Source organism: Aptenodytes patagonicus, chromosome 7, assembly GCF_965638725.1.
Source record: "Aptenodytes patagonicus chromosome 7, bAptPat1.pri.cur, whole genome shotgun sequence".
In the NCBI taxonomy this organism is placed as follows: Eukaryota; Metazoa; Chordata; class Aves; order Sphenisciformes; family Spheniscidae; genus Aptenodytes; species Aptenodytes patagonicus.
The window spans coordinates 47,947,479-47,971,383 of record NC_134955.1 but is presented as its reverse complement, the minus strand read 5'-3'; the positions used below and the strand labels follow the sequence as shown (position 1 = coordinate 47,971,383).

At 47.8% G+C, this 23,905-nt stretch overlaps 3 protein-coding genes across 3 annotated transcripts; all 3 read left to right on the top strand.

Moving 5' to 3' along the window:
• The first annotated feature begins 307 nt into the window (after nt 1–307).
• On the top strand, nt 308–13,622 carry TMED8 (transmembrane p24 trafficking protein family member 8). The gene is made up of 6 exons (XM_076345181.1): nt 308–419; nt 1,783–1,861; nt 4,550–4,679; nt 5,646–5,787; nt 6,057–6,356; nt 7,387–13,622. Exons 1-6 carry the CDS (start codon nt 323–325, stop codon nt 7,602–7,604), a joined length of 966 nt encoding a protein of 321 aa, XP_076201296.1. The 5' UTR covers nt 308–322; the 3' UTR covers nt 7,605–13,622.
• A 1,723-nt stretch (nt 13,623–15,345) lies between these two features.
• On the top strand, nt 15,346–21,334 carry LOC143162950 (uncharacterized). The gene is made up of 8 exons (XM_076343524.1): nt 15,346–15,458; nt 15,878–16,054; nt 16,336–16,441; nt 16,946–17,068; nt 17,603–17,822; nt 18,815–18,838; nt 19,682–19,804; nt 21,292–21,334. The coding sequence occupies exons 1-8, from the start codon at nt 15,346–15,348 to the stop codon at nt 21,294–21,296; spliced, it is 891 nt and encodes a 296-aa protein (XP_076199639.1). The 3' UTR covers nt 21,297–21,334.
• Nucleotides 21,335–21,739: 405 nt separating this feature from the next.
• LOC143163596 (kelch domain-containing protein 1-like) lies at nt 21,740–23,746 on the top strand. The gene is made up of 4 exons (XM_076345180.1): nt 21,740–21,907; nt 22,229–22,283; nt 22,983–23,080; nt 23,226–23,746. Exons 1-4 carry the CDS (start codon nt 21,784–21,786, stop codon nt 23,438–23,440), a joined length of 492 nt encoding a protein of 163 aa, XP_076201295.1. The 5' UTR covers nt 21,740–21,783; the 3' UTR covers nt 23,441–23,746.
• The last annotated feature ends 159 nt before the right edge of the window (nt 23,747–23,905 follow it).

Here is a 23,905-nt window from a genome sequence, read left to right as displayed (position 1 = left end):
TGGAGGTGCACCCCGTTTTCCCTTCCGCCACCCCCTCCACGCCATCAGCCTACAAAGCCGCCTGCGTCCCGTGCCCGGTGGCTCTGCGGAACTAGTTTTTGATTGGCTGCGTTGTCGAGGGGGGAGGCTGGGGGATGAGCACCGAGGCGCCACCCTCTCCCTTCTGCCCGGCTCACGCGCACCCGCTCGGCTCTTGCCGCCCCTCCGCTCGGGTGTTTCCGCCGCCGGCGGCCGCAGCGCTTCGGCCCCGCTCGGCTCTTTCCGCCGCGGTGGGCTGCCGCGTCCGGCTCCGCGCGCGCCGCCCGCCCGCCCGGTCCTGCCCATGTCGGACGTGCCGGCCATCGCCGGCTCCCGCTTCGAGCCCCCGGCCGCCGAGGCGCCGGGCGGCCGCGGCGGCCCCGCGCCGCAGGTCCCCTCAGGTACGGGCTCGGCAGGGGAGGGGGCAGCCGGGCTGGCCGCGGGGGGTAGCTGGAGCGGCTCCCCGCCTGCGCGCTTCCCTCCCGGCGGCGGCGAGCGCTTGCAGCCGGGCCGGTATCCCAGAGGAGGAGTACCCCCGGCGGCGGGGCGGGCTGCCCGCGGGCTGCCGGGCGGTGCCTGAGGGACTGCCGGCGGTGAGGCGGCGGGCCCGGGGGCGCGTATTTTAGCGTTGGCCTTACGGCCGGGGAGAATGCCGTGAGTTTCCTTTCCGTGGTGGGTTTTCTCGTTTCTCCCGGAGAAGCCCGATTTCCACGGTGGCAGTTTGCTTCGGTGAAAATACGGTACCCCTCGCGAAGAGCGGCATCGGGAATTAGTCCCTGGCTAACGCGTGCTGTACCGGGTGGGTTGGCTGCTGGGGGAAAAGGGCAGGCTGTGGTGTCTAGGCGTACCCTTCTTCTGCAGCTGGCACCTGCGCTTAGGGGGGACCCCCACCACCGCTGCGCCCTGGGGTGCTCGGCTCGCCTGCCGCTCGAGCGCCTGAAACTACAGCAACAGTTCCCCGTGTTTCTTCTGTGCAGTGGAAGGAGCGAGGATTGATGGAGGTTTATTAGAGACAGGGTGCTTTCCCCGGTGAAAGAGTCCCCGTCTAGCCGGGAGCTGGACCACCCCTGCCATGGGGTCTCTGCCGTGGGCTGGGGGCCCGCTGCTGTATGCCCGTGGGCTGGAGGTGCCTCCCAGCTCCAAACTGACTCTGCGAAACGGCCAGTGGCTGTAAGGCGTATCATCAGACAGCTGCAAAGGCTGGAACTTGTCCATACCCACTTCACTGCCTCAATGCAATCAGACAGCAGGGCTGCAGAGTGCGTACCACAGTTATATGGGGACAGAGCTTTCCCAGAGTTCAGGAGACTCGGGGGAGACCAGGAGCCATCTTTATAGACAGTCCTTTTAGCAGTGACCTAGGAATTTCCATCTCGTTAGTGCCCTGTGGGAACCGCTGCATGATTGCTTTTTCCAGGGCTTTGTCAGCCCAGTTTTACATGATGAAATTTGGCCTTGTTCTGTCCTTCTAAAGCTAGGACTGGCGATTCCTGAACAAACCCTGCTTCTGAGATTGGTTCTGCACCAAAAACATGCATGTGTTTTTGTTCTCCCTTTCCTAGGGTTGAGACAATTAAAAATCTTTGTTCTGCAAGGTACTAGATACAGCTCATAACACGAAAAACTGGTTGGCACAGCTCTTCGTTCCACAGCCATGTGACCTTGTCAACATTTGAGCGCTGGCTGTAGTTTTTCCTCCTGTCTGTGTATTCTAAAGACCGAAATTTGTTTCACCTTCTTTCTGTATATTCTGTTTGTTGTTAGAAAATGAAGACTCAGCCCAAAAGACAGAGCCTGCAGATCAGCTGGTTGATTCTTTGGAGTCCAGTACTTCACAGAGCGGGTAGGAAAATCCTTTTGTGTATTGGGGCCCACATGCGTGACAGTCTGTTTCACCCCTGTGACCTCCTCCGTATGGCAGTTGATTCTGTGCAGGTGAAGAGAAGGGACTGGAGACTGAATTGTCTGCTTTGGGACAGTATATACCAGAATCAGTATAGGAGGGGCTGTTCTTACAGGCTTAAGCTTGTTTTAAAGCTTATGAAATGATGAAGTGTAGTTCATGGCTCAGCTATTCAAATCACAGAATCATTTAGCTTGGAAGGAACCCTGCAAGGTTTTGTAGTCCATTGTAAGAGCTAATAAACTTTCAGCGGGAAATTTTCTCTATCCTGTCTGAAGGATACTTTAATAATTAAGCGTTCCCACTGTCTATAATACTGGTGAAAGCTGAGCAAGAAAACACCTTGTACTATTTTCTTGATAATGTTTTGGTTTTTCTTCACCCTTTGTTTTCTGTGTCACTCCTTCATTAATGCTGCTGATCGACCCTGTTATCAGATGTTTGGCTTGTTGTTATCTGTTGGGTATGTGGTGCTTGTGACCAAGTCATTGCGCTGGTTACAAGCACTAATACCGTATGCAGTGGAGTTTCATTTGCCATCATACATTTGTTGTACAGGATACAATTTCAGAAATGTATGAGTTAATTACATCAGACAGTAGATAAACCACAACCTCATTGAAAAAGAGGGGAAAAAAAAATTCCAGCAAAAAAACCAACAAACCACCCTACTTACTAAAATAGCAGTTTGATGCCATCTTGGCTTGATGCTAATGACATCTGCATCAGCCTTCTTGACTCCAAACGTGTATTCTTCCATGTCTTTATTATGTCCTCTAATTTTCTTCGAAGGGATTAATATAGACTGTGAGCAAAATGGCCAAAGTAGATGCTGGATACTTGTGGATGTTACCTGATAAATTTGTCTAAGTTAGATCTCCTTTGAAAGGGACGGGTGTGGTCCAAAAGGGTTGTGCGAGGAGGAATCAGCTGAACTCTCTTTGTCAATCTGCTTATAAAGCTTGTGTAGCTCTTCCTAATCTTTCAGTGAGACTCTTGAGCTTCAGTGGTGTCTGGAGGAAAAAATGCCTAAGCTGTTAGCTCCGATGTTGATGGAGAGACTTTTGAGCAGATGGGTGCACCTGTGGTAGCAAGTGACCAAATAGCCCTTCTAGGTGTGATCATGCAACAGCTAAGCTAAAAGGCAAATGGGCTGGAAAACGATGGCATAGAAGTCCAAATTTGTCCTGGGCTGCCAGAGAAATTGTTACGGATCACTGTGAGAGTTCTTCCTTTAAAAAATTGTCCCCTCCAAGCGTCCCTTCTTTTCTTATATTGTCCATCTGCTGCCATTTTGTGTATCCTGGTATTCAGCTCATTTGAGTTGTTCCTACAGACCTTCTGGTCTATCATGCCATTGCTAGGAAAGAAAATCACACTGTTGAGAGAATTTAAGTAAGAAATGGCTTTATTTCTGGATAAAATCTGTACCCCCATGGGACTAAAGATTTGGAAACAAAAGCCACATTTGCCCTGTTCCAGTCTTCTCTATGGATGCAGCAAGGAATGTGTCTGAGTTGAGCTGTGTATGGTTTTTTTAAATTATTTTTTAAACTATTCCACACTATACTGATAGTCTGCTTCCTTGCTAATGAGAATATTTGTCAGTTCTGAAAGGAGGCATTTGAGGAAATGCACCTGTTTTCCATTACTGCCATGTTCTCATGTTTCTGATCCTTTACACCAAGGCAGTTGACATTGGTTTTATAGCGCTGTGAGAAGGCTTTGCTTTTCAAAAGGGCAACTGTTTCTGTTCTTGTGAAAGACTAGGTTGCTTCTCATGGAAGTTTCACGTAGTATCTGAGAGTATGACAGAGGAGACTCTTCTGGCATCCATCTGAGTTCATTTGGGATGATAACTCTTTCCAGTTATAGACAATATGCAGCATTTTTTTAATATAATTTAGAAGAAAACCCCCAACAGAGAATGAATGCCAAAGTTGTTTCCTTTCTTGCCCATTCTTTTCCTGCTATGTACCTTTCTTTTTGTTCTAACATGTCCATCTCCTCTTGTCACAGTGCAGTACTTGAACGTCTTTGCTATTATTGTGGCTGCCGTTGTATGTCTTACGGCTTGCTTGTCTGTGCAACATATTTGAATATGGCAGAGAGACACCTGGGTGCTCCCTGTACCCCTTGGGATTGCTAATAGGAGAGGCATAATGGGCCACATAAATAGAGGGCATTTTCAGGATGGCTGTCAAAACTGTTTTGAACCCTTTCACTGACCAGCTGACCTCTGATGGAATATGCAGATGTCATGTAGTAGCTGGCATAAAAGAAGGTGTCCTTTCTTGAGCAGAAAAGTTGCTACTGGTTTCTGCACTTAGTACAGTGTCGGTGAGCTAGCGTGGTGTGGGGCGAGTGCAGTGAATTACTGCCGTCTAAAGGATGGTAAATACGGAGTATCTCACTGAAGTTGCTCCCTCTGGCTCACATGGAAGATAGTCACGTGGAGATGAGGGCAGGACTGGGGTGCACAGGGCTCTTTGTGCAGTTGGCAGGTGCTGACCACAGAAGCTTGTTCCCTTCAGTCCGTTTGAATTTGAGTTCCAGAGCAGAGTGATTCCTCTGCTGGCTGTGCCCTGGGTGCAAGTGCTGAATTGTAGTGCTCTCTTCCTCCAAAAGGTTACAGATTGGGTCGCTCGTGAGTGCGGGCGCAACAGAGGATTTGAAGGAAGAAGCTGGTGCTTTGGAGGACCAGGAAGTGGCTGAACTAGAAGAGAAACTGCCTGACCAAATCCAGTCCCTCAAAGAGGTAGGTGGGTGTTTCTTGTGTCTGAAAGCAAGGACAGAGGTGCAGCAATAGTTCTTCTACCCTACTGCTGTGCTTATGGCTATGGGACTGAGGCTTTAAGGGTTGTGTTAAGACAAAAGTAGTATTAACATAGATTCAGTTATATTTTTTTTTTCTATACATTAGCAGGAGGTAAATGTTATCGGTCTGATTTGCAAAATCCTTCTTGTGTCTTTGGCTAGTCCTTGCTTCCTTGCAGTTTTTGCTAGGCTAAACCTAAGCTAAGGCTTCAAGGTTATTCTCACCTTCTGCCTCTTGTCTGGGGCTTCTGGGAATTCCCTTCTTGTAGATTTATGGAAGAGGGAACTGAAAGTGACTCTGCTGTCTTTTGTTTCTTTTGGTGAGCTGCCAATTTGTTTGCATTACAGATACAGTAGGGAAAACCTGTGCAAGTGGCACCCTGCTCAGGAGCTGTGAGTTTGCATATATGAGGAGAGAGGGCTGGCCCTAGTGAACCAGATGGACTTCTAACTAGGACACAGCAAATGACAGTTTGATTGTGGCTGTAGTCTAGATGCACACAGAGCTGAAAGGCTCTCCCTAGAGAGATTGTGTCTTGGGAATTCTTTCGAAGAGTAGTCAGCTAAATCTCTAAGGCTGTTGCTTTGTTGAGAGGTCACAATTAACTCTGAGGTAAATGCAAAGATGTGCCTGCCCAGGGACTCCTGGGCAGGCCAAGGGGTGTGTAATTTGTGAGACTAACGCAGCATTTGACTTCAAAGTTCATGGCTTTGGTGCTGTGGGGGAAATAATGCAGAGAGGTGTCTTGGAGCCAGCCAGTTCTTTTTAACCAATAGAAGCTTCTGCAGGGTCTGACTTGACTTCAGAAAGATGTCTGAATTACTAATGAGTTGTTTTAAATCTGGCTGGGAACTTTCTTACCACAATGGTCTTTGTGACAATGGTTTTTTTATGTGCTTTGTGCAGGAAGCTGTCGTTCGGATAGCCAACTACCATGTACCTCAAGGAGCAGGGGATATAGTCATGATTCAGTCAGATCACACTGGTGCTGTGGATATCCTTTCAGCTGAGCTGGAGACTGCAGACCTCCTTGGGGAGCAGAGGAAAGGTGAGTCCTGAAAGGAAGACACTTGTTGGGGGCCACTTTTTAAGTGCCTGCCCTGGCTAGAGAGGAGCAGAGGCTGTCCTGGATATACTGCTAATTCCTGCTGGAAATTTGTGCTCCTGGCTAGTGAGTGGGAAAACTTCACATCCAAGGCTTCTGGGATCAGGCTCCAGAATGCAAAAGCCTTATCAGAAATAGCTTCACTGTTTTCAGATGACAGTTTGTCAGTAGTGAAAAGTCAGGTGAGCCCACGATCTTTTCCCTTGTCTCAGCTCAGCCTCCCCGTCTGGCTCCAGCCACCATGTGGACCACTGAGAAGATGAAGGAATTCAAAGCCAAGATGGGAAAGGAGAAGAATGGCCGGATGGTGGTGAAGCGAGGCGAGGTGGTGACAGTCCGCGTGCCAACCCATCCTGACGGGAAATGCATTTGCTGGGAGTTTGCTACAGATGACTATGACATTGGGTTTGGAGTCTATTTTGACTGGACCACGGTTACTAGCACTGCCATTACTGTTCAAGTCAGTGAATCCAGTGATGAGGAGGATGAAGAGGAGGAGGAGGAAATTGAAGGTTAGTGTGGAGCTTATAAGGGTTAATTTGTGGTGCTTGTTGCCATGCTGCTGAGAGTGTCTGTCAGATGCTGTAATTTCCATCTACTTTGTTTACTCAGCCCACTTGTTATCTCTGCAGCCTTTTGGGTTCTTGGTTAGGCTGTGATGAGAAAGCATTTAGCCTTTCCTGCTTCAGTATATGTCAATGGCTGTCCTTCTCCAAGAGAGTTCTTAAAATTGAACACATTGAGAAATAAAATCAGAATTCACTTGTTCAACTTCTAGCTGATAAAAAGATTAGGGTCTGAAATTTTAACTTGACTGTTTTTCTTAGCCTCTCAGACTGAGAAATTTCTGGTGGTGAGTAGGAGCAAGGAAGTTTTGTTTCTGGTTTTTTTTTTTTTTGTTTGGTGGTCTTTTTCCACCCAGTACATCTGTAGCTCCTGCTGACTGCATTTGAGAGGATTGCTACCTGTGTCTTTGTACTTGTGAAACATACAGTGATGTTACCTTTTTCGTGGCTTCGGTGTATGTGTGACCAGTGTAGCTGGGGGGTTGGTGTCTGAAATAAATTTTGCAGGTTCCTCAAAGAGGGGTAAGTTCCTGTATGAGGATTCCTCTTGGAGAAGTGGATTGAGGACATAAATGCAGTGAGGTTAGAGCTAAGAGCTTTCCCGCCTTTCTTTTTCTTCAAGTCTGTATATCACTGGACCACTGTTGTGTGTATAAAAGCAGTTGAGGTGTTTAAAAGGTAAGTCCAGGGAGAGGAGACCAGGCTGGCAGGCAAGTGGATACTGTCCCATCAGTACTCCCAAGAGAACTGGTTCTCGGCATGTTCTTTGTCATGATAAGAAAAGCTGGACTTTGTGGGTATTGTTTGCAGAAAGGTCAGAGCAGACGCTATGGGTAATGCTATCATAGTTAGCCTTCCGTATATCTGCATGCCTCTGCTGCATTCTGGTCTTGTTGATCTTTTTCTGGACTACCTAGAAAAGAGTACCTAGTGGCTTAACTGGCTCTGGCCTACTTGTCTCCTCTCTCCCATTCAGGACTCGCCCCTGTTGGTGACGTGGAAAGGGGCTCCAAAAGCTATCTGCGGAACCGCTACGGGGAGATCATGCCGGTATATCGGAGGAACAGCCATCGGGAGGTGCAGGCAGGCAGCCACGAGTACCCAGGCGAGGGCATCTACCTGCTGAAATTTGATAACTCGTACTCTCTCCTCCGCAATAAGACTCTGTTCTTTCATGTCTATTACACTAGCTGAAGAAACGGGAAGGGGCAGGGACGGCAGGCAGGTAATTGTGAGTGTAGCAGGCTGCCACCCAGCCCTGGTACCGCCTGATGGGCACTGCTGTGTAACAGAACCAAGGCACAATTCTGCCGGCTCCTCTTCAGACGCTAACTGGTTTCTCCCCACACCCTCCTTCCTCGCTGTCCCAGTGGAGAAAGGTAGTTGCGACTGCCTGGTTGTCCACAGGCAGCTGCTCTTCCTGTAAAACTTCGGGCAGTCTGCTCTGTGCAGGCATCGGGCTGGGCCCTCATGTCACAGCCGGTAAATGCCCAGAGGCCAGGTTCAGGTGGTTGTGGTTTCGATCTGTTGCGCTGGTACGAAATGAAGTGAAAATATTCTTGATCTGTTACTACTTTGTGAATAACTTTTCCGACTCTCCTGCTGCATCTGCATCACTAGAGGGCAGCTGTCAGCTGCAATGAGCCAAAAGCACAGCTGGCTTGTCACCTAGCCACTGATAATCTCATCACCTACCACCACTACATGTCACCAGCAGCCAGTGCTTCCTTCACTCTGGGGGTGGGGGTGCAGCTGGCCAGCGGCAGCCCGTGCTGCAGCGGCTAGGCCATGCTACAACAGGCGGACCCCAAACTGCAGTCATGGCATGTGTTTGAACAGGGGATGGGGGGAGGGTGCACAGCTAGAAGTCCATAAGAAGGTTTTCCTACAGATTAAGAATTGGATTGTTGGGATATGTAGATGATTAAAACTTCAGTGACCACCAAAAGTTTCTTCTGTAATCCAGATGTGAAGCAGAAGAAATTACTTACTGCTGTGCTGAATAAATACAAAAAGGTTGAGTACAACCAATAAATATACAGGAAATGTTTCTTAGTAGCAGCATGTTGGTTCACTGGTATTGCTGCCTGCTGGACATGTATGGGGAAAAAAAAAGCTACATATGCCATATGTAGCAAGGAAAAGGCTCCCCAGAGAAGTGTAGCTTGTCAGCTGCTATTGCTGTTGCAAAGGTATTGTTAGAAAACAACATCTGTGCCTAGAAACTCAAAAGGTGTGTGATTTAACCATTCCTTTCTGTGAACCAGAATCAGCAAGGCCGTTCCTAACCCTGACCACATGGTAAAGGATGGAGTTCCTTGGCATGTTTTGGTGGCTAGTGATGGCATTAGTGATGACCTTCTGCTCAAGTACTGGCAGAGTTGAACAAGGATTAAGTTAATCCTTCAGAGATGAATTTTAAATCATGTTTATCTGTAACTGTTGTTTATTTTAATACTTTTAACTTGAAATCATTCTCTTTTCTAAGAATACTGCTGTATCTACGTTTTGATATCTCTTTGCAGAGACACAAAATGGCTGTTTGCATGGTGATTCTAGTAGAGTTCTGAGTTTTGTTTTTAAATCCTCCAGCTAAAGCACCTCTACTTGGCCCGTTCCTTCTATTGAGAGGGAATGATGGACAAAATGATTTTGGGGTAGTTAAAGCCAAAGATTTCACTCTTGTAGGAGGGCTGCATATTTCTTACAAAGGCTATATTGTAATGCTGTGCAATTTGCTCCATATTCAAGTTCTTCTTTTAACTATCTCTGCTTACTTATTCACTGCTCCAGAGCACTTAGTAGGTCAAAACGGTAAGAGAGAGAGCAGTCAGTCTACAGTGGAGCAAACCAAGCTGGGAGCAGGAGAAGTGGAAATGCAAAGAACACTGGTTGGAGCACAGCAGCTTTCTGGGTGAGCAGGCAGGGAGCAGAGTTAGTCAGGGTAATGAGCAGAGCTGTTGGTGCTTTGGGCCCTGAGATGGAGAGAAAACAGCTGCCTTTCTCTCTTTTTTTTTTTTTTTTTTTTTTGAGAGAGAGAGAGAGAGAACGCACTTGAGCAGGGGGTGAACTGCAAAGCTGCCTTATTCAGGCAGGGGCAACCACAGGACAACCTTGCAGGGAGACAGAACAGTAGGGCTTGGTATCTGTCAGGGTAAGATGCTTTTTCATTTAGCAGCTTGAGGAGGACTATTCCTTTCTTTAGCCTCTCTTGGAGGAGATGAAGGACCATCCTGTGGCACTTGAATCAGGCCTGAGCAACTTGGGTAAGGCGCGCTCCTTTTTTTTTTTTCCTCATCCTTTGTCTATCAAGATCCTAGACACTAAACAGAAGACAATAGAAAAGACCCTTCAGTCTGACCACAATGTCAGCACTGCCCCACTCAATGACTGCCTTTGGTCCTTTGCTGTGAGATCCGCAGAACCCTGCGTGCACTTGCTGGTTAATGCATGATGCACTGTTTGGCACCCACTCCATTTTCTAATTAGGATTTATTTACGATGAAGGGAACTCTGACCTGTACATACATTAGATATTCCAGAATTATTGATCCTCAGTTGCACAGCTTATTGCAGGCTAGTGGGTTATCTCCACTAAAAAACCTGTTTCCCTTATAGTGTGGCCCCTCTGTTGCTGACTTGTAGCTACTTCCCTCTGTCTGTCTGCTCATATTAAGATTCAAAATACATTTTGTCATGTTGTAAGAAGTTAATAAGGCCTGCCTCACAACCAATTTTGATCACTCACTGACACATAAATAGTATGTTCCAGTTTTCAAGCCATTAGTTAGTGGTTTTAGTTAAGGTAAGTTGCACTGTTAGATGGTAATCCTATTGCTCAGTTCTAGCTTTCTGAAGTGTGGACCAACCTTTAATAAGGCTCAGGTCACTTGTTTGGAGCTCTGCCCGTCTCCTAGTCCCATTGACTTAAGCCCAACAGCAGCATTGAATATGGTACGTCATCCCAATCAGCACGTGCCCAGTCTGCAAATGCAGTGTGCCTATAGACAGGCCTGCTGCAGTGGAACTGAAAGCATTTGGTGTGTGTTACTTCACTGCTTAAGCCTCCCAGAATCATCTGGTATCTCTTATGAACACAGGATACTTTTAGGCACAGAATATTTCATCTGCAGGAAACAGAAGCTTCACAGTTGTACAGGATAATTCCTCTTTTTTAAATTTTTTTTAATTTCCACATTATGTGAGTATGAATTTTCTCAGGTATTCAGATAGCATTCATTATCCAAGTGACAACTTCTCTTTGGAAGGATGTATAGTCTTTATTCATTTTCTCATAAATCCAATAGCTTGGCTGTGTGGCTAGTGATTAACAGCAGCCATTCCCATTCCGAATCGAACCCATAGTTTGTTCAAAGAAGTAATCTTATTCTTCATGCATCCTTTTTTTCAGTTTGGTGTAATCTCCTGGATTTGTATCCAGTCCTGCTATCTGGCTGAGGTAGTGATGGAAACTTACTATTTTAATTGGAGACCTTTGGAACTAGACCATGGGTCTAGAAAGAAAAATTAATTAAAAAGGCAGTTGCACTTCAGTGAGGGAAGTTAATCCTTGAGAAAGGAAAATTCCTTCTTTGTTTCTGTGGAAGGAGGAGTTCAGACAGGTTTTTAAAACGTATTTCTTCTCCCTGTAAACTGTGTCTAGAAATTCAGAAAGCTAAATCAAGGAAGAAGCTTCTTTTGCATTTTGGGCTTGCTTTTGTGAAAGCACAAAATAGTTTTCCATTTTGTTTTGAATATAATTTAGATCTAGAAATAAGATTTACATGTTCAGCCAGAGATATAAGACAGCCTTGTAGTGCAGGACTTGTATAAAAATTAGCTTGTATAATTGTTTATTTATAATAACGGTAACAATCCGCTGGGCATTTTTTTATGTCAAAGAAGGTCATAAGCTTTCCATTGTTTTCTCTTTTTTTTCCATTTAGGTGTAATGAAGCAGCAGTTTAAAATGTATATGTTTTACTGAGGACAGAGAGTTAAAATTGCTTAAATCAGGGACCACTTGTACTGATTTAATTTACTCATAAACTCTTTGGAGGCCAGGTAATATAGATTCTTGTGAAAGGTTATTGGTGTCAGACATAGGCTAGTTGCAAATTAGTGCTTGGGACCCGGGACCTATTTAATAGTTACGTAGATTATTATTGGTAATGAGCTGTTTACATGAACAGGTAAGATGAAAATGCATACAAGAAAAAGCTTAGTTGTCTGACTTCAGGTGCTAAGGAGAAAGTCAAGTTACTATGCGACTGAGTCTAAAAGACAGCCACACGCCTTTCTTTTTGGCTCTACCCTGGGCGCTTGTCTCCTTGTAACATGTAACCTTCATCTATGGCCTGCAGTGGTTCAGTTATTGTGGTGCTGGACCTGGTGAGGTGGGTTGGAGGTGAACCTTGTCACATGTCTAGTTGCTGAAAGACTTACTAATTTCTTGTGGGGAATTAGGGTAGAGAATGAATCCCTAAATGAGTTCACTTTTATCCCCGCTGCTTATACCCTTCCTTCTTGTCTCACTACCCCTACTAAAGCCACTCTGCAGAGGATTTATCACAAGGTGCCTTAGGAACAAGGAGCGTGTCTGAAATAAGAGCCGTAGATGTCATTAATCCAAGGGATTTCTTCTTGTTTCTCTGCCTGTTTGGGTAGAGGGGAGGCACTTTCTAAGGTCAAGCAAGGAGAGCCCCTATAGGCTGTTCCTGGAGATTTAAGCTGTTCATTAGACTGCCTTGTTGCTGTAAGATGAGTAGTAGAATGGTGTTTGAGTTTCCTGGCGCCATAAGATCTTTGCCTTTTAAAATCACATGCTGCTGTCAGATATCGAGGAACACCAGAGGACTACTCCTTTTGATATGCTGATGCTAAACCTGAGGACCAGAGGAACACTAGATAGACATAGAAGAGCATTCCTTTTGGCCATTCTTCATTTTCTCTGAAAAGATTGTCTGAATCAGTGTTGTGAGTGGTGTGTGCTTATGTGTATTGAGGCTGGATAAGACACCAAAGCAACAATTTTTTTTTTATCTACAAGCGTGAAAGAAAAGACTTTCTCCTTTTCTCATACGTGGGAAAATATTGGATGTGACAATGTCATGTAGATGTAGCAGAACATCTCAATTGGTAAAATGAAAAACTGGGAACTAATTGTGTAAAATACATTGGCTAATTAGACTCTGAAAAAAGCCAGAAGTTTAGCAGGAGTCAAAGTGCTAAGTCATTTATCTAAATAAGTTGATTTGCAGTAAATACCAACTAAATAAAGTTTTAGAAGGTACATAAAACTGCAGAGTTCAAATACATCTTGCTAGGAGGAGAATTTTCTGTGGGGTTATTCCACATTTGCCTCCAAAGAGTCTCTGGCAACTTATTCTGAAACACTGGTGCTGTTGCAGCTGAAGACACAACATCAGGACAGGTGGATGGTGGGTCCAACTCCCCTTGGCTTTTCTGCATTCCGTTCTGGATTTTACATGTTGCTTTCTCAGAAGCTTCATCACAAGCAATGTACCCTTTATCAGGCAGGGACAGAGGGAGAATTTTGTGATCCATCAGTGAGGGTTATCTGGAGTGGGTTATTGAGCCCATCTGGAGTGGTGAGTCAGGTCCCTTGGGCAAGAAGCTGGATGCCAACCATTAAGCTCAGAGCTAAGGAGGCTTTGCCAAGTAATGACCCTGAAGTTTAGGAGCTGCATTTGGAAATTATAAATAGCTGGAGATGGTCTCCCTGCAACCTCCAGGATGCCCTGGTGACTATCTGCCCTCCTCAGAGGGAAGCGGTCTGCTCTCAACTCGCTGCTCTAAGCTGCTAGCATAGTCTTTCAGTGGGGAGCATCTTGTAGCTGGTCATGCCTCTTTCAGACCTATATTCTCGTGAACTGTGATGGTTGTCTGTCAGTCCTTATCTATGTGAAGTGAATATTTTTGATGTCCTGTGATTTCAAACTTGAGTTCTCAGTGCCAACCGTTTGCTTTTCATGGCCTCCCAAGAGATGAGTTTTAAATGGAGGAGAGGATATTTTAGCAAAATGTGGCACTGAACCTCTTGCTGAAGGGCACATATGAAGACTATATTTATAGTGTGCTTGCATTCCTTCTATGCTTGGTTTGTATTGTTTATATTTGATGTGTTGTGGCTGATTTGTAATAGTATATTGGAACTTATTCCCTTTAAATAAACTTTTCACTATGCAACCACGAACTTTGTCTTCTGTTTAAAGCAAGTGTCTTGATATGAAAAACTGAGCTACAGACTTTCCAACAAAACAAGAATACAATTAAACTTAGTTTTATGAGCAAAGAAGAGGCAAATACTCAATGTACTTTGCAGTGTACTGGATATTCTGGTTGCAAATGGATAGGAAAATGCCCTGTTGTCAGCTGCTGCTGATGGTTCCAGCCAGGAAATTTTCTGTCTGTTAAAATGACTTGTTGGAATTTTTTTTTTTTTAATTCTTCAAATTCTCTGCAACGCTTGAGATTATACTGAATGCCTGAAGAATTAGAGAGGAACAAGCAAGTAGCCAAGCTCACATCATGGACACGGGTAGAGTTTGAATGCTTTACCCTCCAGTGCTTCATATTGGTACTTTTCACCTCCATTTGTAGAGATCCCCTATAGCTAGCTATTCTGTTACTTCAGCTTTCAATCTGAAGGATTAAAAACATCTCTTCAGTTACCAGGTACTGATTAAATTATCTAGAGAAAAGTGTTTGCCCTTCATAGCTCCTCATAGCTGCTTGCCCATCAACTTTATCTTACTATGAAGACTATATTTACATGGCCTGAAGGAAGCACCTGCTGGTCAAAATGAGGAATGATACCTGCAGCCTGAGCCATCCTTCCTCACTTGTCTTGTTATGAAGCTCAGTAGGACAAGTACTGCGGAAGTTCAGTTGTCTGTTCTAGTCCTGTGTTTCCTTGGAGCACTTTTATAAAAATAATTGATGGCAGGAGCAATCATAAAGCAAGTTGATCAAAGGGATAGATGACTCTGCCAAGTTAAAGATGTTTCATCTCGTTTTAAGACTGCTGAAGAGAAACAGTAGTACAGCTATTTGATTATCATGCACTCACTATGAATCCCTGTCCTTGTGCTTGGCTCAGGCATACGGCCAAGACGAAAACTAAGCAACTTGGTGGGGATGCAGGGAAGTGAGAATGTTAGTTCTTTCCCACGCTTTCTGTAATTTTTGTGGTTGGGCTGCAGCAGAAATGGTCTGATCGCGAGCTGCTCAGTGAAGATCTCGCAGCAGGCTTTGTTGGCCTGGGAAGTGATTCTTCCCTGTTTCAGCTGCACATGGAGAATATCATTCTTTGGCTGCTGAAGCCCTGTCGTTGCTTTTAGTGGTGTTTGATTATCAACAGCAGTTTTGAGCTTAGCAGAGCTATTCATTGCTATACAGGTGGTATTGGATACACAGCGGAGTCTTTGTAGTAACACGTACACAGATTTAATTATTGTTTAAGGAGGATCTGCCACCTTCTTGGTGGGAGCCCTGACTGCGGGGTAAGGGAAGCAAGTTTCACACCTGCTCCTTGTTATGACAGCTACAAGAAATGTGTACAGATACCATCATTTAGGAATCAGAAAACAAACTATCCCTCCCCGGAAAGAGATGGGTGGCTTGCGTTCTAGCAATGAGTGTAATTTGCTACGGAGGCGAGGGTGGCCCTGAGGGCCAGAGCTGATAGCTTTGCTCTCCCGCCCTCCTCCCTGCTCCCACGGCTGCCCCCCAGGCACTGCCGTGAGCGGGGGGTACTGGGACCTCGGGCGCTCCGAACGCCGGCCACGGCGGTGCGGCCAGGGCGGGCCCCGCCGCAGGGAGGCCGGGGGCGGCGGATGGCCGGCGGCCGCTCGCAGCTGCGCCGCGGCGCCTTAATGGCGGCAGCCCGCGGCCCGCGCACCCGCCCGCCGCCATGCTGCCCGCCTGCGGCCGGGCCCCACCGAGGCCGGGGGGCAACGCGCAGGAGCGCGGCCTCGCCTTCTACGTGGTGTGGGCGCTACGGGAGCCGCCGCGGCGGCTCGGCAGGTGCGGACCGGCCCTGCCGGGGCAGCCCCGCCGCGGCAGCGACCGCTCCGCGGGCTGCGAGGGAGCGGTGGGGCCGGCCCGGCCCGGCCCCGGCCCTGGCCCTGTCCAGGGGTGGGCTTCCCCGCGGGCCGGGGGCGACCTGCACGCCTCGCCTTGCCTTGCATCTCTTCTCTGGAGCTGCCCCTGCCCGCATGGCTGTGCTGCCCCAGCTCACGGCTGCGCTCCCTTCCCAGGCTACAAACTTACTTTCTTCATCGCATCCCTCCGCAGTCTCCTCTTTAAATGACACAAACCTTCTCCTTTCGCCCTCCCCTGGCATAAACGCGTTTTCAAGCATTTTCATATATTTTTTGGACCTTCCATTTTACTCCTTGATGATTACCTCTGTTTTCTGTTGTTTTTCTTCTCTCCCCTTGCAGCCAGTCCAGCAAGATGGGTTTCCAGGCTTGGCTGCCCCTGCCGTTGCCAAAGCAGCTGGTGGTGTTCGGGCTGGGAGACTGGAGCTGTTACTCTCCGGACACAAGCATCGCGGTGGACGTGCTGGTGTCCCCGGGCATTGCGCCGCAGCAGATTGGCACGCTGGAGCCTGCCCGCAGGTTGTGGTGGGAGCTGGCGCTGCCGGGGTGTCAGGAGGGGCATCCAGGAAAATCTTTCTGCTCTGTGATGCTGCCCAGTTCTGCGGTGTCAGCCCAAAGCTGCTCAGGCCTGCCGGTCCCCCACCATGGTGTTTCTCTCTAATGATGCTTTCAGCTTCCTTTTGGCTGCTTTCAGGGCTGGATCTTTTTCAGCTCCGGGGTGTTACCAGCTAGTATGGGAGCAGGAATTTTTCCCTGGTCAGTGTCACTTGTGGGCTGAAAACCCATGATCCCCTGTGCAGGTCTCTGGTGTGGGAAGGTGACTGGAGGACAGATATTTTCATGGCCTCGTTGAAAGAGATGGACAAAGGCAACTCTGTGAAGCTTGTCCTGACTGTCAATGGACAGGTAAAAGAACCGACATTCTCCTCTCTTCCTGCCCTGGGTCCCAAATGTTGTCACTTCTGAGCTACAGAACTTCCTCTCCCATCCTCTCCTTTTCGTTCTCTTTGCTACTCCAAGGCAGAGCCACCTCACATGGATCTGTTGATGCACATCTGTGCTGAGCCTAAACCCTCTGTGATGCTCCAGGCCTATCCCCCAAACACAGCTTTGCCAAAATACCTAGTGTGTTGCAGGAGACGGGCAGCAGAGAGCAGTTCGCTTCCAGTTCCACTCTCTCCTGGGTCTGTGGTACTTACACAGTTGTTTTTACCTTGTGCTGAAGCCCTTGGATTTAGCATCTCCCAGTGCCTGGCTTTGTTTTTCTTTGTTTATTCTGTTGGTGCTGGAGGTGAAAGCACTTCCAGGGAATCTGTCCCTTGCAAGAAATCTTTTTGGTCACCCTTTGTGGATGGAGGCCAGCATACTTGGTGTGTCCTTTTATTCTCACTGTCACTGTTTCTGCCGCAGCTGCTCCGAGGTGTCTCCAGCAGTACGCCTGCCCGCCCCTTCCTCGTCCCAGAGACCACCCAGTCACCAGTGCTCCCAGCAGATGATATGCCCCTTGGCCAGGATCTGGAGGATCCTACTGTGGTATGTGTATCCTGGAGCCTTCCTCTTGTTATTTCACCCTCTCCTTAATATCTTCTCCCTCACTCGTAGCTGTTCAGTTGATGTCTAGCAGAAACATTTACTGCTGCTGTCTTAGTGGAGACCTGGCTAAGGAAGTTTTGGAGCCAAAGATTCACGTGTGCTAAAGAAAGTGGTACTCTCCATTGAAATGCCTTTGGAAGGGTTGAATTTAACAGCCCTTGGTGGGGTGCTCGATCAGCCTGGTTACTCCTAGCACAGATGGCCTTTCTGTCTTTCCAGTTGCCTTGTGCTAGCTGTGCCTATCGCAGCCAGCAGTCCGAAAGCGGACCCCTGGGCATATAGCAGCAGGTAGCTGCATTGCTCAGCATATATTTGGTGGCTGATCTGTTGGCATGCTGGCCCTTAAGACTCAACGGGAAGACGAGCCTGAAAGCAGTCACCACATGAAACTAATCTCTGGCCCAGTAATAGACAAGTCACAGTGGCCTCAGGTCTTTTTCTTCAGGGCTGATTTGACTGGGACTCTTGTCACAGGTTAAGAGTCAGAGTTCAGAGGTGACTGCTAGAGCATCCAGGCCTGGGAGGAAGGACGTCCGCCCACCACTGAGGACCCTGGCGATACCCTGTGCCCTGAAGCCACCATCTGGCAGGGTGGAAGCCAGTGAGGCCTGGAGGAAGAGTCTTGTCCACACCAAGAAGCCCAGGAAAGTTTTATTTGAACCCACAGCATCTGAGGGAGATCTCGATGAAGAAGGTAACTCTGGCAGCTTCCAGGTTTATTTTACAGGTCTTGTCTGAACGATCTGTCAATGCTGCTGGGCAACAACTTCCCAGTCCATTTCTCCGTATACCTCCAAGGCAAGATAGGCTTGTCTGTCTTGGCTTGTGAAATACTGAGAATGCTCCTTAGTCCTGGATAAACTGCTTAATGAATTTTTGCCTGTTGGGAAAAGGTCAGAAACAGAACATGGGATACTCTTAAGTGCCAACACTCTGTACCGTAACATAATATGCGTATCTCTTCATACGAGTAAAAGTACTTTGTAAATGGAGGCAAGTATTGTTAGCCTTGTTTTACAAAAGAGTAAATTGAGGCACAAGAAAGTTACCTACTGTGACATTCTGTAACCTCTCCATTAGTCTGTTCCCTTACTAACAGCGTACTACTTGGTCCATAGAAGACATTGGCTATTATTAAATATAGAGAATTTGAAAAGGAATATATGTATAATTAGTGTAACTGTATTGACTTTTTAGTAGTGAGAAGGTAGCTGCCGAGGGGTTTGGAAATAAAACCTTTAGCTTCCAGAGTGTGAATTCCAAGTCAGCTACAGGGTGTGACCAAGTTTGTGTGTAAATGTTTGACAATAACTCAGTGGTCCCCATGTGAAGTGACTTCTTGGGACCTGGCTTGCTTCTCACAAAGGCAAATATAGCTCCATCATAAAGCCACTTCCGCTGTAGGCAGTGTGAGAAGCTTCCATCGGAGGGGTAAAATGCAATGGTGACAGCATGATGGCAGTCAAAGGAAGTGTGCCCTGCTCTTACCTGACTTCTGCATTTCTTCTGATGAGACTTTCTTCAGGATTCTTGGTCTTGGACCTTGTTTGTTGCAGTGAGGTAGCTTTGTGCTGGGGGTTGGAGGAAGGAAGGCCAAAGGGCTCTTAAGCCGTGGAACTGAGCATTTTCCACAGTATGTCTGCTGGTTGCTTTCTTTATGGGGCCATCTCTGTGTTTCCTCTGCAGATCTGGCGGTGGAGGAGTTGCAAGGTGAGGATCTGGTTCCTAGACCCTGGTTTGTCTTTTCAGCCACTTTGTGATGCCATTCCCTTTAATGTCACAGGCCTCTCATGCTTCATCCTTTATCTCCCCAATGATCAAGAATAACAAGTAGGTTGTGTGTATATACTGTTCCTCTCCATGCAATTGCCCTCAGTATAGGTGCTTCCAGTACTGTCAGGGTCTCCAATACACTTCTGTAGCCCCTCTGAATCTCAGGCACACCTCTGGGTGCATAGCCCTTTGAGGCAAAGGGTAAGATGTGGAATAGACTTTGATTAAAAAGGATTCTTTAGCTTGCTCAGCCAACCGCAGGGGCCGCAGGGAGAGGAAAGGAGGAGGAACAGAGCAGTACGAGGACTATCTCTGGAAGCAGCTCCAGGCTTTTGGTTGCTGTATCTTACGCACTAACAGGCTGTCCCTGGATAGCCCTCCCTCACAAGGACTAACAGGGGGATAGCACAACTGGGATATCCCTTTTGGGGATGGGTAATCAATGGTAATCAACGGGGGGCATCCAAGCCTGTCTGATGTGGCAGCCTGTATGCATCCTACATCCAGCCAGATTCTTTGCTGGCTCCCCCTGCTAGCAATGTCTCTCCTAGTACAGCAATTATTCCCCAAAGCCAACAGAAAATCTTCCTCAGCAAAGCCAACACAAAATCTTCCTCAGGGAGCTATGTCTTTTGCCACCCTAGAGGGAAGGGACCTGGGGCCCTTGCCTTCCCATTTCTCCCCTCTGAGCCTTCAGCTGCCTTGTTCTCCCCAGCAGGGAAGGGCTCTGGGGGTGTCTCGTCTGACTCTGCTCACAGCCCTGTGCTCTCCCCTCCCCAGGCAGTCCCAGCCCACGGTGGTGCCATGCCATGTGCCTCAGTGACCTGGGGACAGCTGTTCTGATCGGTGGAGAAGGTGTCGATCAGCAGTCCTGCAAGGATGCAGTCTGGAAGCTGGAAATTGGTGGGGATTTTAGGGCTATCAAAGGCAATGGGGGCAGTGGGACTCGAGGACAACTCATGCAGATGGGAGGGGGTACTCAGGGGTCTGTGCATAGGGAGGGGACAGCAAAGGTGTCACATCTCCTAGCATGGTCACCAGGCTGAGCTGACAGTGTAGGGTGCCATGAGAGGCTGTGGGGTTGTATGTGAGAGCCCTCCAGGAGATAAGGTTCTGGAAAGAGTTGGGTGAATTTTAAGGGGTAAAAGCAACAGCGCGGTTTGCAGTCTGTGTGTGATACAATTCCAGCGCCTTGCAGCTTTCTGTATCTCACCAATCCTCTCTTCCACCTTACTATTCCCCACCTAGTTAGTGCTCCCCTTCATTCCTTACACAGAAACATTTCTGTATGAGTCCCCTCTAGCCCTGAATCAAAGGAGAGGAGGAGATGAAGGGAGCAAGGTCTTGAGTAAAGACTTTATGACATATTCTTTAAATCTGGAGAAATCGAGAGCATCTTTGAACTCCCACACCATCTGTCTGGTGCTGCTCCCACAGACAGTGATTTCTGGCTTCCAGTGGGTTTCCAGCTACGAAACGCCATGCCATTGTGCTTGCATGGTCACACAGCTACCTACGACCCAGACACCAAGCGTATCTACATCTTTGGGGGCATAAGGGAGGACAAAGACTACAGTGGCATCTACATTCTGGACACAGTCACCTGGAAATGGCTCCTCGTGGCTGTAAGTACTGCAGCCCTTCCAAGACAAAAGCACAGGAGGGGTGGCAGGTCCTGCCTGAATGTGGCAATCAATGTGCCCATATCCTTATTCCAGTAGTCTTGGTCCACTGTTGCTGCAGGTTGTCTGAGCTGCTTAGTTGGGATTGACAGATATAAGGCGGCTATGTTGAAAGGCCACAAGTTTGGCAGAAACCAGGGGCTGTGCCTACGATGAATGAAGCAAGGTGAAAAAATGGTTGCTGCAGTGCTGTGTCTGACCAAGGTTGTGGGTGGGAGGTACTGTACAAGCAGCAGAGGGAAATGGCCTCTCATATATGGTGCTATTGAGAGCTGCACTGGATGCTGAGGTGAAGAGCTGGTCTTCTCGAATCAGGGACTGCTCTGAGCACAGCAGATCTCTGAGCTCTTTAGTTGCCTGTCATGTCCTTGCAGGGGGCCCTGTCAGCAGGGGACTGTCTGTCTCTCTCCTGGCTAAGGCACAAGATGGCTTTTACAGAATAAGCCTGGATGAGATCTTTCTGTTCTCTGTCGTCTTCTGAGGAAGCTGGGGTAGGAGGTTGACTTCTTTCTCTCATCAGAGCATTCTGGTAGTGCAGAGTACACAAAAGGATGTACTGTCTGCCTGTGTGGCAAAGATCTAGCTGGGGAGCCAATAAAGTGAAAATTGAGACTTGTCAAACTCACTGGATGATGTGGGCCCCTTTCCTACGGGTCATGCAGCAAATAAAGCGCTTCTCATAACAAACGTATGTTGAACTTTTTCCAGGCTAAAGGGAGGATGCCAGTGCTCACCTACCACAGTGCAACTATCTACCGCAAGGAGCTCTTTGTTTTCGGAGGGACTTTCCCCAAAAAGGCATCACTGGCAGTTGGACCCTGCAGCAATGTGCTCTATGTCTTCAATCCAGAGCATGAAATTTGGTATCAGCCCATCTCAGAAGGGGAGAAGCCTCTGCCTAGGCTTGGGTGAGAGTGCTTTTATTGCAGCCATCCAAAATAGAGCAGGAAACCTCTGCTCACCTTCCCTCCAACCCCAGTGTAATTTCCTAAATATTAGGTGATTGTTCTCCACCGTTTGCTCCTTAAGATAGCGCTATGTTTTGAGCAATGTGACTCCCGTTACCTCCTGTCATGAATCCTGATGGGATTCTGTCCTTGGGCTGCAGTGGCTGGGGGTAGAGGCAGGTGTAGACTGAAGCTATGGCAGCCCAATAGCAGAAGCCAAGGCTGAAACATCAGTTTTGGGAACTTGCTGAAGATGCTTTGTTCACTTGTTTCTTCTCTGCCCAGGCACTCAGCTACTTTACTGAAGAACAAGCTGCTGATTTTTGGGGGTCGGAGGACTTCTCTCTACCTCAGTGACATGCACATCCTGGATCTGGGTAAGAAAGTCTGTGCCAGATGGCTGCCTTGGCAAGGTCCATTCTAAGGCAGGGACTGGGGAATGAGGCATACTCAGTGGGAAGGTAGCAATAATGTTATAAAAACTCCTGACTAGGCAATGGAGATGGAAAACTATGGGGTAAAAAAACCCCTTTCTGGTGTAAGAGAGGAGGGAATGGGGAAAAACAAGAAACTGCTTTTTTGGAAGAAGCTGGATAATAGAGAAGGTAGGTTGCTGATGTGGCAGCGTATGGAAGTTTTTGTCTAGTTATGAGGCTGAGCTTTTTGGACATTTCACCTGCCTTTCCCCTGGTTGTCAGGTTTTATGGAGTACACACCAGTCCCCCTCCTCGCAGGACAGCCTTCCGCACGTTGGTAAGATCCTATTGCAGACCCAGGAGCTATCTTCTTCCTCTGTCCTTTCTCTTTGAAGCCAGGTTTAAATGGTGCTTGTGATCAGACCCAGTTGCATCTCTCTGTCCCACTAGTCAAAATACAGTGGATGGCCCCTCTGCTGTGGGACCAGAAATTCCTGTGCTGTCCTAGTTGGTGCCTGTAGGGTGTGGGGGTACAGACCCCTTAGTCTCCCTGGAAATCTGCCTTTCAGGCTAGGGGAAGTTTTCTGCCGTGTGCTAGTGAACTGTATTGCTTACTCTTTGGTCTCCACAGTACCAGGAGTACAACAGATACACAGAGAGGAAGGAACTCTTGTACCAGGACTATGCTGTTCCTAAAGGGACACTAGTGCCCACTAGAACAACGACCTGAATCAGACCAAAGCGCAGCTACCCTGCTATCTCACTCCATAGAGCAAAACATAGGAGTTTTGATAGCTCCTTCTGAGATAATGAGGTGCTTTTCAGGCCTGATTATGGCCTGACCTGCAGAGGCAAACAAACAGCTCTTTCAGGGTTATTCAGCAAGTCAGAGCAGAAGAGAAGCAGAAGTTAACTTCCATTCTGCAGCTTAAGCCCCCAGCCTCCTGATGAAGTCTGCCCACCCCTGCCCATTGCTGACTGAGGCAACCTCAGCAGGTTTTGCTGTAGTCGTCTTTTGGCTTTGCTTTGGTCGCAGTTTTCATGCAGCTCTGGCTGTGTCGGACCAGAAGGTTCTGATCAGTGGAGGCTGCAATGCCAAGGGAGCCCTGCAGGATGCCTTTGTCTTCCACCTAGGTGAGTGACTCTCCCTCCCTGTTTCCATAGCTGAAGGTGAATATTGGGCTGCAGTGGTGTTTCTGAACACCTAGTCTGGTCCATTTGTTTCATCCCTTGCACTAGGAATGGGCTTGTCAGTATTGATAGCCCCTTTCTACTTCAGATACTCTTTCATGGAGCACAGTGATCCACCATGACTTCTGCTCTGTGCCCCGAGCTGGCCACACATTGCTTGACCTGACTCCTGCCCACCTGATGGATGTGGACAAGGAGAACAAAGAGGAGCATTACCTGCACACGGTGTTGGTCTTTGGGGGCTCCAACTGTGCCGGGACCTTTTACAACAGCACAGTCAAGATCCAGCTGGACCTAGGATAACGCACAATACTCGGAATGAGCCTGGAACAGCAAGGGCTCTTCACCAGCCTGAATACAGACATGGATGGCAATAAATGAGTCTAAGCGATGTGGCCGTCCAGGTATCTATATGTAGGTGAATGCTACCTTGGCACAAGAGATCATGGGTTTGTAAAGTCTTTCTGAAGGCTGTGGGTATCGCCCTCTTAGGGTAGCTGATAGACAGCATCAGACTGGCAGAAATTCCCTCCCATATCCCTGGCTTGGTACCTGCGTGCCAAAACATTCAGTGGGAGCTGAGCTGAGCCTGCACAGGAACACAGTCACAGGCTTCTGGGTTTCCCTTCTTGCCCTACAGGTTTCTGGGTGGGAGTTCCCGGGGTGCTTTCAGCTCTGAAGGTGACTCAGGTGTTGGGTTTCATTTGGGATGAGTGGAATGGGATTTACTCCTGCCACTTGGAAGGTCCTCACAGTGAAAGTACAGGC